This window comes from Ranitomeya variabilis, chromosome 4 (genome assembly GCF_051348905.1).
Source record: "Ranitomeya variabilis isolate aRanVar5 chromosome 4, aRanVar5.hap1, whole genome shotgun sequence".
NCBI lineage: Eukaryota > Metazoa > Chordata > Amphibia > Anura > Dendrobatidae > Ranitomeya > Ranitomeya variabilis.
Genome location: NC_135235.1, coordinates 51,548,880 through 51,562,607, shown reverse-complemented (window position 1 = coordinate 51,562,607; position 13,728 = coordinate 51,548,880). Strand labels below are relative to the sequence as shown.

General features: G+C 42.2%; 1 protein-coding gene across 1 annotated transcript in view; it reads right to left on the bottom strand.

The window, feature by feature from the left end:
• The window catches only part of LOC143769710 (alpha-2-macroglobulin-like protein 1), a 321,408-nt gene that overhangs the window by 188,481 nt on the left and 119,199 nt on the right, over nucleotides 1-13,728 (bottom strand). The window contains exons 9-10 of the mRNA XM_077258496.1: nucleotides 8,223-8,337; nucleotides 215-321 (exon numbers count right to left, since the gene is read on the bottom strand). Of these exons, the coding sequence (XP_077114611.1) occupies nucleotides 215-321; nucleotides 8,223-8,337 (222 nt within the window). The remainder of the gene's footprint in view (nucleotides 1-214; nucleotides 322-8,222; nucleotides 8,338-13,728) is intronic.

The window sequence follows — 13,728 nt, the reverse complement described above, 5'->3', positions numbered from 1 at the left end:
GCCGCGGTTTTTTTTGCATGCAAAAACACATGCGTCTAAAAAACGCAGCGTTTGCACACGTTACATGCGTTTTTTCACCACATGCGGTTTTTTTAAAACGCTGCGTTTTTAAACGCAAATGTGAAACCAGCCTAAAACATTTTGAATTACATCATAACCACATAAAAAAGCATTTCTCTCTCTTAATATATAAAATATCTTGATTTTACCTTACCTTGCAATGGTATGTAGATTCTCTAACGTAATAATTTTTACATTCCATAAATTCAATTGCTTTTTTTTGTATGGCGCTCACAACAGCAAATGATTTTTCACTATGACCTAAAAGAATAAATACATTTTTGGAGGGAAGGAGAGTAAAATTTGATCATGTATTACAATTAGTATCATTTGAGGAATTCATTACTATACTTTTGGTATATGGCAGATCCTGTAATGGTTTATAATATAAATCTGTTTTCTCTTAGTCCTATCACCAACACAAAAAATCGTGAAATGCTTCACTCTGATAGAACAGATGGAATTTTTGATAGTGTTTTTTGTATAGAAAAAATAATGGCTAACTAAGATTATGGCCACAACCTACCAGTAAAGTCAAAATGTACAAGTTGTTCCACACATGTGTAGAGCAAAGAGTTCCAGAGGATATAAAATTAGTAGGGATGAGCGAACATGCTCAGTGATACTTGGTTATCACTCGAGTATCTTGGTGCTCGGATATGCTCGTTACTTGGTGCTTGATTTAAAACTGAATGTTTGGCACCTGTTACACAGCTAATAGGCATGTGGGGATTGCCTACGCATCACTGTAATACCCTAGCCGTCTTGGTTGTGGCATTACTGTGATTGGCTAGCCATGTGACATCATCACGGGTTATAAAAGAACAGGCGCAGCCTGGCTCGGTGCACTGATGGCATTGCACAGCTCTGTGACAGTTCATATTGGAGGGAGAGAGTGCTTGTCCAAGCCTGTGAGTGCACATTATAATGAATCAGAGTCCTGTAGTGTTGATACTTGTGCTAAAGCTGAACCATCATACTTACAGCCCTTCTAAGGCCTAATCATTTGCTCTGCTGTTTGTATCACATACATTCTGCATTTAGTCTAGGGAGGGAGAGAGTTGCAGGAGCAGGGACAGTGTCAGAATACAGTCTGTAGACAGGGATTAGGGCTGTGCAGTCTCTTGCAAAATATATAGCTGCAGCATTTTTTTGTGTGGGATAAAATGTTATATATTCTTCGAGCCATTGAGTATGCGCTTTCTGGTACATTTTGGTGTTATATTACACTCAAAAAAAGTGTAGATTTTTTTCTGGATTAAATTGCTCAATCATAGAGTTTTCTATGCTCTGGGTTACATTTTTGTGTTATCTAACACTCTAAGAAAGCAGATAAAAAATTTTCTGAGTTAAAATAAATACCCATACAGTATTCCGTGGTCTGGGGTAAATTACTGTGATATCTATCAATCCAAAAAAGCACAAAAAAGTTTTGCTAGGATAAATGTCTCAGCCATACAATATTCTGTGGTCTGGGGTACATTTTTGTGATATACAACACTCAAAAAAGTGTTTAAATTTTTTTCAAAATTACATTTCTCAGCCATACAGTATTCCGTGGTCTGGGGTACATTTATGTGTTATTTAAAACTGCAAAAAAAGTGTTTAACATTTTTTCAATCTAAATTACTCACCTATTATTATTATTATTATTATTATTTATTATTATAGCGCCATTTATTCCATGGTGCTTTACCCATACAGTATTCCGTGCTGTGGGGTACATTTCTGTGATATCTAACACTTCCAAAAAGTTTTATAAATGTTTTCTGCATTCAATTCTTCATCCATACAGTATGATGTGGTCTGTGGTACATTTTGTTTTTAAGTTACACTCACAAAAAGTGTTGTAAAATTATTCTTGAGTAAATTACTCATCCATACAGTATTATGTGCTCTGCGGTACATAATGGTGCTATTAAACTAAAAAAAAAATGCTTTGACTGCAGCGGGTGATCAAATTCTGTATTTATAAAAAAAATTGATTTCAAGAGACATAGCAATTAGAAAATGCATGCGGTAAGATACGGGGAAGTGAAAGTGCTGATAATTGTGCATGCAGACGCCGAGGATGTGGGGCAGGTATAACAACAACTGTTGCTGAAGCTCAAGAAACATGCCCATCCACAACACATATTTTCCTTTACAGGGAGGCACAGTACACAACTTCTGAAGCCAGAGCAGTGTGAATAGGTGGTCGGTTGGAAAGCAGATAATGCTTCCAGCATGCTTGGCAGCACCACCAGGTCTTCCAGATGATCCAGACTCACCAACCAAAAGTCTGGATCACTTTATTCTCACCCTGATCCTCCTTCCTCCCACCATGCTGAGTCTCGGGAGTCTAGTGATCCCACACAAGGACACTCAGAGGAGATCTATGCAACATAGTTTCTTAATTGTGGCCCCTCACCCTGCATGTTCCAAGAGAGACAGGAGAACATGCTCTTTTAGTGATGCACAAATCTTAGAACAGCCACAGCCACAAAAAGATGATGGTGGGGAATGCTAAATATTGTTTAAGGAGGTAGATAAGGATAAGACACAATTACCGATAAGTGTGCTTTTTGTTGTCAAGTCACCAAGTCAGGAGGACCAGTGTGTGGCGGTGGAAGACAAGATGGTGAATTACGAAGTAACCTATCCATCCTGAGAATCTGCAGACTGAGAGGCCAGCAGTGCTGCGGGGGAGGGATCGGCAGCACTGAAGCAGGCAGGAAGAGGCACTGGTGAAACCAGAGGAACAAGATGGGCAACTCTTCTGCATAGCACCAACACTCCTTAATTTCTACTTCAAAGAGTTAGGTGTTTCCCAGACCAGGAGTTTTTTAAAGAGAGTTTCTGAGACAAAAAATTGGTAATTTTCAACCTGTGCCATGCCAAGATCAGTGTGGACAGGTGCCAAGTTCTGCTGGAGAATGACATTTCCATCTCCAAAAAGCTTGTCGGTGAGGGAAGTGCTCTAAAATTTTCTGGTAGACAGCTGCACTAACTTTGGTCTGGATAAAACACAGTGGACCTACAACAGCAAATGATATGGCTCCCCAAGACATCACTGATTGTGGAAATGTCACACAAGACCTCAAGCAACTTGGATTGTGTGACTCTCCACTCTTCCTCCAGACTCTGGGACCTTGATTTCCAAATGAAATGCAAAATTTACTTTCATCTGAGAACAACACCTTGGTCCACTGAGCAGCAGTCCAGTTGTTTTTCTCCTTGACCCAGATAAGACGCTTCTGGCACTGTCTATTGGTCATGAGTGGCTTGGCACAAGGAATGAGACACTTATAGCCCATGTCCCGGATACATCTGTATGTGGTAGCTTTTGAAGCAATGACTGCAGCAGCAGTCCACTCCTTGTGAATCTCCCCCAAATTTTTGAATGACCTTTTCTTAACAATCCTTTCAAGACTGCGATTATCCTGGCTGCTTGTGCACCTTTGTCGCCCACACTTTTTCCTTCCACTCAACTTACTATTAATACTGTATGCTTGGACACAGCACTCTGTGAACAGCCAGCTTCTTTAGCAATGACCTTTTGTGGCTTACCCTCCTTTTTGATTCTGTCAATGACTGCCTTCTGGATATCTGTCAAGTCAGCAGTCTTCCCCATGATTGTAGAGCCTACTGAAACAGACTAAGGGACCTTTTTTAAATGCTTAGGATGACTTTGCAGGTGTTTTTTGTTATTCTAATTTACTGAGATAATGACTTTTGGGTTTTCATTGGCTGTAAGCCATAATCATCAACATTATCGAAAATAAACACTTGAAATAGATCACTTTATTTGTAACAACTCTATGTAATATATGAGTTTCACTTTTTGTATTGAAGAACTTAACCCCTCTCTGACCTTAGATGTACTATCCCATCCAGGTGACCTGGTCCTATCTGACCCTCGACGGGATAGTACGTCATAGCGATTGGCCGCGCTCACGGGGGGAGCGCGGCCGATCGTGGCCGGGTGTCAGCTGAATATCCCAGCTGACATCCGGCACTATGTGCCTGGAGCGGTCATGGACCGCCCCCGGCACACTGCGATCAAACATGATCGCAGTGTTCTGGCGGTATAGGGAAGCATAGCGCAGGGAGGGGGCTCCCTGCGTGCTTCCCTAAGACCCCCGGAGCAACGCGATGTGATTACGTTGCTCCGAGGGTCTCTTACCTCCTCCTCCCTGCAGCAGGCCTGGATCCAAAATGGCCGCAGCATCTGGGTCCTGCAGGGAGGTGGCTTCACTGCGCCTGCTCAGAGCAGGCGCCGTCAAGCCTCCAGGAGCTGTGCATGTCAGATCGCCGATCTGACACAGTGCACAGCAAAGTGTCAGATCGGCGATCTTACACTATAACATGATGCCCCCCCTGGGACAATGTTATAGTGTAAAAAAAAAAATATTCACATGTGTAAAAAAAATTAAAAAAAATTCGAAAAAAAAGCAAAAAAAAAATATATATATATTGTTCCTATAAATACATTTCTTTATCTAAATAAAAAAAAAACAATAAAAGTACACATATTTAGCATCACCGCATCCGTAGCGACCCGACCTACAAAACTGTCCCACTAGTTAACCCCTTCGGTGAACACCGTAAAAAAAAAAAAAAACAAGGCAAAAAACAACGCTTTATTATCATACCACCAAACACAAAGTGGAATGACACGCGATCAAAAAGACGGATATAAATAACCATGGTACCGCTGAAAACGTCATCTTGTCCCGCAAACAACGAGCCACCATACAGCGTCATCAAAGAAAAAGAAAAGTTATAGTCCTCAGAATAAAGCGATGCAAAAATAATTATTTTTTCTATAAAATAGTTTTTTATCATATAAAAGCGCCAAAACATAAAAAAGATATAAATGAGGTATCATTGTAATCATACTGACCCGAAGAATAAAACTGCTTTATCCATTTTACCAAATGCGGAACGGTATAAACGCCTCCCCCAAAAGAAATTCATGAATAGCTGGTTTTGGGTCATTCTGCCTCACAAAAATCGGAATAAAAAGCGATCAAAAAATGTCACGTGCCCGAAAATGGTACCAATAAAAACGTCAACTCGTCTTGCAAAAAACAAGACCTCACATGACTCTGTGGACCAAAATATGGAAAAATTATAGCTCTCAAAATGTGGTAACGCAAAAAATATTTTTTGCAATAAAAAGCGTCTTTCAGTGTGTGATGGCTGCCAATCTTAAAAATCAGCTAAAAAAACGCTATAAAAGTAAATCAAACCCCCCTTCATCACCCCCTTAGTTAGCGAAAAATAAAAAAAATAAAAAATGTATTTATTTCTATTTTCCCTTTAGGGTTAGGGCTAGGGTTAAGGCTAGGGTTAGGGCTAGGGTTAGGGCTAGGGTTAGGGTTAGGGCTAGGGTTAGGGCTAAGGTTAGGGTTAGGGTTAGGGCTAGGGTTAGGGTTAGGGCTAGGGTTAGGGTTGGGGCTAAAGTTAGGGTTAGGGTTGGGGCTAAAGTTAGGGTTAGGGTTTGGATTACATTTACGGTTGGGAATAGGGTTGGAATTAGGGTTAGGGGTGTGTCAGGGTTAGGGTGTGGTTAGGGTTACCGTTGGGATTAGGGTTAGGGATGTGTTTGGATTAGGATTTCAGTTATAATTGGGGGGTTTCCACTGTTTAGGCACACCAGGGGCTCTCCAAATGCGACATGGCGTCCAATCTCAATTCCAGCCAATTCTGCCTTGAAAAAGTAAAACAGTGCTCCTTCCCTTCCGAGCTCTCCCGTGCGGACAAAGAGGGGTTTACCCCAACATATGATGTATCAGCGTACTCAGGACAAATTGGACAACAACTTTTGGGGTCTAATTTCTCCTGTTACCCTTGGGAAAATACAAAACTGGGGGCTAAAAAATAATTTTTGTGGAAAAAAAATTAATCTTTATTTTCACGGCTCTGTGTTATAAACTGTAGTGAAACACTTGGGGGTTCAAAGTTCTCAAAACACATCTAGATAAGTTCCTTAGGGGTCTAGTTTCCAATATGGGGTCACTTGAGGGGGGTTTCTACTGTTTAGGTACCTTAGGGGCTCTGCAAACGCAATGTGACGCCTGCAGACAAATCCATCTAAGTCTGCATTCCAAATGATGCTCCTTCCCTTCCGAGCTCTGCCATGTGCTCAAACAGTGGTTCCCCCCCACATATGGGGTATCAGCATACTCAGGACAAATTGGACAACAACCTTTGGGGTCTAATTTCAACTGTTACCCTTGGAAAAATACAAAACTGGGGGCTAAAAAATAATTTTTGTGGAAAAAAAATGAATCTTTATTTTCACGGCTCTGTGTTATTAACTGTAGTGAAACACTTGGGGGTTCAAAGCTCTCACAACACATCTAGATGAGTTCCTTAGGGGGTCTACTTTCCAAAATGGTGTCACTTGTGGGGGGTTTCAATGTTTAGGCACATCAGGGGCTCTCCAAACGCAATATGGTGTCCCATCTCAATTCCAGTCAATTTTGCATTGAAAAGTCAAATGGCGCTCCTTTGCTTCCGAGCTCTGCCATGCGCACAAACAGTGGTTTACCCCCACATATGGGGTATCGTCGTACTCAGGACAAATTGTACAACACATTTTGGGGTCCATTTTCTCCTGTTACCCTTGTTAAAATAAAAAAATTGGAGCTGAAGTAAATTTTTTGTGAAAAAAATGTTCATTTTTATTTAAACATTCCAAAAATTCCTGTGAAGCACCTGAAGGGTTAATAAACTTCTTGAATGTGGTTTTGAGCTCCCTGAGGGGTGCAGTTTTTAGAATGGTGTCACACTTGGTTATTTTCTATAATATAGACCCCTCAAAATGACTTCAAATGAGATGTGGTCCCTAAATAAAAAATGGTGCTGTAAAAATGAGAAATTGCTGGTAAACTTTTAACCCTAATAACTCCCTAACAAAAAAAATGTTGGTTCCAAAATTGTGCTGATGTAAAGTAGACATGTGGGAAATGTTAGTTATTAAGTATTTTGTGTGACATATCTCTGTGATTTAATTGCATAAAAATTCAAAATTGGAAAACTGCAAAATTTTAAATTTTTTTGCCAAATTTCCATTTTTTTCACAAATAAACACAGGTAATATCAAATAAATTTTACCACTATCATGAAGTACAATATGTCATGAGAAAACCATGTCAGAATCATCAGGATCCGTTGAAGCGTTCCAGAGTTATAACCTCATAAAGGGACAGTGGTCAGAATTGTAAACATTGGCCCGGTCATTAACGTGCAAACTACCCTTGGGGGTAAAGGGGTTAAATTAACTTTTTTATGATATTCTAATTTTGTGAGAAGTACCTATAAATCATAAAAGCAGGGTACCTGTTACAGTACAGGGTCTGAGAAAATAACTAAATTCACATGAGGGGTCTTCGGTGCAACTTTGGCATGACCAAGAGCTCGGTGCAGCATTTACATGTTCAGGATTCCATCAGCCTCAGATTGACAGTTCTATCTTGCCAGAGTGAGCACTGCCTGAACTCAGCCCGCATGGGTGTGTATGCACACTGACAATGCCTGAGCCCGGGCAGCACATGACATAGTGTCATTGCATGGGTGCGCATAGTGGGTAGGCTCTTTTTCGTGGTTTCCTTCTGTGGATTCTATTTGCAAGTTGTAGTGTGGAGGAGCAAGGGAGAAGAACGCACCTGCCAGACCGGTTTAGGCAGTATTCGTGCAAATGTGTGCTTACACAAGTAAAGTTCAGGCAGCACTCACTCTTGGAAATTGTCACTCAAAAGTGCTGGTGCTGGAACAAGTTTTTTTTTCGTTTCCTATTCAAGATGACTGCGTCCCTCTACGTGGAGTTCCGTGCACCGGCAGTGGATATGCGGTGAGCTGGCTTTGTTCTTTTGTTTCGGTGTTGTCTACTCAAAAGTGGAAGACAGCTATCAACATGCAATATGAGAGGATTTAACTGCACCAAGCTTTTGGACATACCAAAGGTTCATTAATTGCATTCCAATTAAAAGTTATTTTCTCGGGCACTGAGAGCAGGTGTGTTACTGGTTTGATTTTTTTGTATGGGATAAATTCTGATATCACTGTATAGGTAAATTAAAATGGATTTGGAGGTGACAGACGCACTTTATGTGAAGGTAATTTTATTGTTAAAAATGTCATCACTGTTGCAGGGTTTCCCACCCATCGCTTACCTGTGGTGCCTTCTGTCAGTTTCGATTTGACTTGAAAAAAATTATTTAATGCTTCGGTTGTGAAATTAAATATTTTAAGATCAATATCTCTGGAGAAACATCCTTTGCTGTCAGTCTACAAAGAAAACATTCATATATGTTAATCAACAGGGAATATCACATGGGCATGGTTGTTATATTTTACATTGTACATTGCAAAAGGATTCTATTGTGAAGTTTCAGTCACATTTTCTCTTTCAATTCCTCAATTTTTTGATTGTTCTGATATTTTTGACTATTTTTGCTAATATTGGAAAAAATGTAAAGAAAAATAGAAAATACATGTCTCTTTTTTACTTTTTTTTATAACGACAAAAGACAGCTAAAAATATTTTACATTGTTTTCCCCTTTTTGTAGAAATTAGTTTTATACATTGAAAATATTTTTTCTATGGGGGCAGGGATACAAACAATGATTCAAACTGGATGTTTTGTTTTATTTGCTGAAATGTTTTTTTTATTTTTGCTTTTTAATATATTTATTTTTTCACCTATTTCACAAACCTTGCTTGGCCGTCTGAAGCGATGGCCGAGGGACCACCACGGTTCAGGAAGACTACTGTACACATGATGAGGTGCAAACAGCAAAGGGTAGATTTATTGGAAGGCAAGGAATGAAGTGGATGAGGAAGATGCAAACAGGGGTATGCAATGGCAAAAGATAATTTACAAGAGTTATATACTTTAGCTTGTCCATAAAATAGCATGGTGCTCCAACTGTTACAGACTCAATATATGTCACACAAGCAAATGCAAACAACAAAGAATGATGCTACTGGTTGGGCCTGCTAACGGTGCCTGCCGCTCCTTGCTTTTCTCCTCCACTGAACAAAGCTGAGCCTCAATTTTCATCCTGTTTCGAATATTAAACTGCATTTGGCCTACTTGTTTGGTTGGGCCTACTAACGGTGTCTGCCACTCCTTGCTTTTCTCCTCCACTGAACAAAGCGGAGCCTCAATTTTCATCCTGTGTTGAATAGTAAACTGCATTTGGCCTACTTGTTTGGTTGGGCCTACTAACGGTGTCTGCCGCTCCTTGCTTTTCTCCTCCACTGAACAAAGCTGAGCCGCCATTTTCAACCTGTGTCGAATATTAAACTGCATTTGGTCTACTTGTTTGGTTGGGCCTACTAACTGTGCCCGTTTCTCCTTGCTTTTCTCCTCCACTGAACAAAGCTAAGCCTCAATTTTCATCCTGTTTTGAATATTAAACTGCATTTGGCCTACTTGTTTGATTGGGCCTACTAACGGTGTCTGCCGCTCCTTGCTTTTCTTCTCCACTGAACAAAGCTGAGCTGCAATTTTCTTCGTGTTTCGAATATTAAACTGCATTTGGCCTACTTGTTTTGTTGGGCCTACTAACAGTGTATGCTGCTCCTTGCTTTTCTCCTCCACTTAACAAAGCTGAGCCGCAATTTTCATCCTGTTTCGAATATTAAACTGCATTTGGCCTACTTGTTTGGTTGGGCCTACTAACGGTGTCTGCCGCTCCTTGCTTTTCTCCTCCACTGAACAAAGCTGAGCCTCAATTTTCATCCTGTGTCGAATATTAAACTGCATTTGGCCTACTTGTTTGGTTAGGCCTACTAACGGTTTCTGCCGCTCCTTGCTTTTCTCCTCCACTGAACAGAGCTGAGCCACAATTTTCATCCTGTTTCGAATATTAAACTACATTTGGCCTACTTGTTTGGTTGGGCCTACTAACGGTGTCTGCCGCTGCTTGTTGCTCTCCTCCACTGAACAAAGCAGTGCCGCCTGTTTACTCCTGTTACCAATTTTGAACTGCATTTAACCCACCTTTTTACTTGGGCCTACTAACTGTGTCTGCCACTCATTACAGTTTTCCTCCACTGAACAAAGCAATGCCGCCTGTTTAGTCCTGTTACCAATTTTGAACTGCATTTAGCCTACTTTATTATTTGGGCCTCTATCTCTGTTTTTCCTCCTCATCCTGCCCATTGCCCAGCCACTCCTAGATGAGTCTGCTGGTACATTGACCCAGACCACTACATTCCCCTTGCACTACACAGCCAGATTCTGACCCTGCTGAAAATCAAGTTCCCCTTCCCGCATACTATACCACCTTACACGGGGACAAAGAGGAAGGTGCAGATGAAAGTGCAGGTTCCTTCATCAGGTGGGGGGGCATACTCGTTGGCAATGTCACTGGCACAGGGCCTCTCATTCTACGCAAAAGTGTCTCTGCCGGTGGGAGGCGCCCCCACCATCATACACACCGCCATACTTTGAGGGGCCCTGTGCCAGTGCCAATGCGAACGAGTGGGCCCCCCCGCTTGCTCAGGATCACAGCACTTGCAAAGTTGAAATACTTACCTCTCCCTGCTCCACCGCCGTGACGTATTCTGCACTTCCTGGGCCCACGAAAAACTTGAGCCTGCCATACCCCACCACAACTTTACCCAAATGACCCCCAGTTTTCAATGGCTAACTATTATTATAAAGTAAATTAAGATTGACAAGCTTCAGTAATAACAATTGATGTTTTGGGCATTAAAATAGGCACTGTAGGTGTTATCCTGTCCTCCACTCTCTGCCGACTTTGATTCCCCATTGACTTGCATTGGGTTTCGTGTTTCAGTCGGCCCCCGACTTTTCGCAATAATCGGCCGATTCCACCCGACCCGACTTTTAAGAAAGTCGGGTTTAGCGAAACCCGACTCGATTCTAAAAAAGAAAAAGTCGCTCAACTCTATTTCTGTGAAGTACTCTAGGGCCGGATGCCCCAGTCTCAATCTACACCTTGTAGACAGGGCCATTAGCATACACTCACTCCATAACTTTGTATGGCTGTACTTCCCATCTCTCACTTAGTTTTCCCTTGGGGCATTTCTCTCTGACTAATACTCAGTCTCCAGGTTGGAGCGGTAACTCTTGAGTCGGTTTGCGGCCCCTATGTTCTTTTTCTTGCAGCTGCTGACCCGCCAACTGCCGTATCGTTTGCAATCGTTGCCGATGCTCTTTCACCCATGAGGTGACAGTTCGCTCCATCAGCTCCTCTGGCTGCTCCAAATTCAGCTCAATGATCTCTCGTCCAGCTCTTCCAAGCAGCAGTAGATAGGGGGTATAACCCATGGTGGAGTGGATCCAATTGTTGTAAGTTTAGACTCATTCTGGCACATATAAATCCTACAAGAGAGCTACGGAGTATACAAAACCCACCAAAATATAAATATAAAAAAGATAACAAATTTTATTGAAAGTAACGTATACAACAGTAACAACATATATAAACAGACAAGGTACACGTTTTAGCACATGTATGGCGGACCAGCCACACTGATAATAGCACCTAAGGCTCAGATAAGACACGTGCTGATGTCTCATGGGGGCATGTTGCTCAATAAGTAACTAACAATTGTAATTATAAAGTGCAAAGTGCTCTAGAGTAACAATTATGCCCATTATCATCATCATGCATCTTCAGTCATAAGTCAAACATGGTTGTCGGGGCCACCAGACACACACTGGCACCAACGTACATTTGGGTAAGACTGACTGAATAGTTCGATACTGGTATAACCATGTTTGACTTATGACTGAAGGTGCATGATGATGATAATGGGCATAATTGTTACTCTAGAGCACTTTGCACTTTATAATTACAATTGTTAGTTACTTATTGAGCAATGCCCCCATGAGACATCAGCACGTGTCATATCTGAGCCTTAGGTGCTATTATCAGTGTGGCTGGTCCGCCATACATGTGCTAAAACGTGTACCTTGTCTGTTTATATATGTTGTTACTGTTGTATACGTTACTTTCAATAAAATTTATTTTTTTTATATTTATATTTTGGTGGGTTTTGTATACTCCATAGCTCTATTGTAGGATTTATATGTAGTGGAGTTTGCCCTGTTATATCTCATGTCCATTGTAGGGTGTTCCCCTTTTGAAATCTGATATGCATCAGTGGTATCTGTATTTAATTCTGGCACATAGTCTGGCCAACACGCCTTCTTATCCTCCTCCAATGTTCTCAGCATTTGAAGTAAGGTTCGATTGAAATGTTCACAAGCTCTGTTGCCTTGAGGGTGGTAAGGGGTGGTCCGGGACCGCTCGATGCCATACATACGATACAATTCTTCCATCACCTTGCCTTGGAAACATGCGCCTTGGTCGGAGTGGATGCGCTTTGGGCACCCATACACCCGGATGAAGTCTTGACAGATGGCTCGCACCGCCGATTCCGCAGTCTGACCTCTAGTCGGGGTGACTACTGCAAACTTAGAGAAATGATCGGTCATCACCAAACAGTATTGTAGCCCCCGGGCCGAGTGTCCCACGAGGAGATAGTCGATCATCAAGACTTCTAGCGGTTCCTTCGTTTGTATGGTCTGGATGGGTGCACTCTGTTCGGTACTCTTAATGAGGTCACATACTCGACATTGCCAGAAAACCTGTTCCACCACAGACTCCAACCGGGGGCAATACACATACCGCTGTAACCATTGGTAGGTCTTTTGTGGGCCGAAGTGAGCTCCAAATTCGTGGGCTTCTTTAGCTACTTCTTGAACCATTCTTCCTGGGATGACCACTTGCCACCTTACTTCCATATCTTTTGGCTGTTGCCTCTTACGATATAGCACGGACTCTTGCACTTCCAGTCTATCCCACTGGTGTAACACACTCCTCATTTCAGAGTCCAGATCATCTCTCTCTTGTTTGCCAGGCTTCTGTTTCTGAGTTACCCACCATTTCATCTGTCTCAGCCCTTCATTTTCATCCTGAACATGTCCCCATTCCTCATTGGTTCTCCCCAGGGACAGGGGTAATGCGCAGGCCTCCGTTCTTGACTGAGCCACAACCACTGGGGCTTAAACTTACAAAAGTCTGGGGTTTCCTCCTCTTCGAGTTGCTCATCAAGATCCCCCACTGGAGTCTCCACAGTCACTCTTGACAGCCCATCAGCATTTGCGTTTTCGGTAGCAGAGCGATAACAGATGGTAAAGTCGAACTTGGCTAGGCGAGCCACCCACCGTTGTTCTAAGGCCCCCAATTTAGCATTCTCAAGGTGGGCCAGGAGATTATTGTCTGTTCGAACTTTAATCTTGGTACCTGTCAGGAAGCCCGCAAACTTTTCTGTCATGGCCCACACCAGGGCCAGGAGCTCTGACTGGAAGGAGCTGTAATTGTGAGGGTTTCTTTCGCTGTCTCGCAGGGACCTGCTGGCATACCCGATGACTCTCTCATGTCCATCCTGTATCTGAGAAAGCACCGCACTGAGTCCATGAAGGCTACCATCTGTGTACAACAGGAACGGTTGATCGAAATCTGCATAGGCCAAAATCGGGGCTGAGGTAAGGACATTCTTTATAGCCTGGAAAGCCTCGTCTTTCTCTGGGCCCAAGGGATGTACTGGGTCTTCGGCACTCCAGCGGTCCCCCTCAGCAACTCATTGAGAGGACCCGCCACCTTTGTGAAGTCTTTAACAAACCGGCGGTAGTA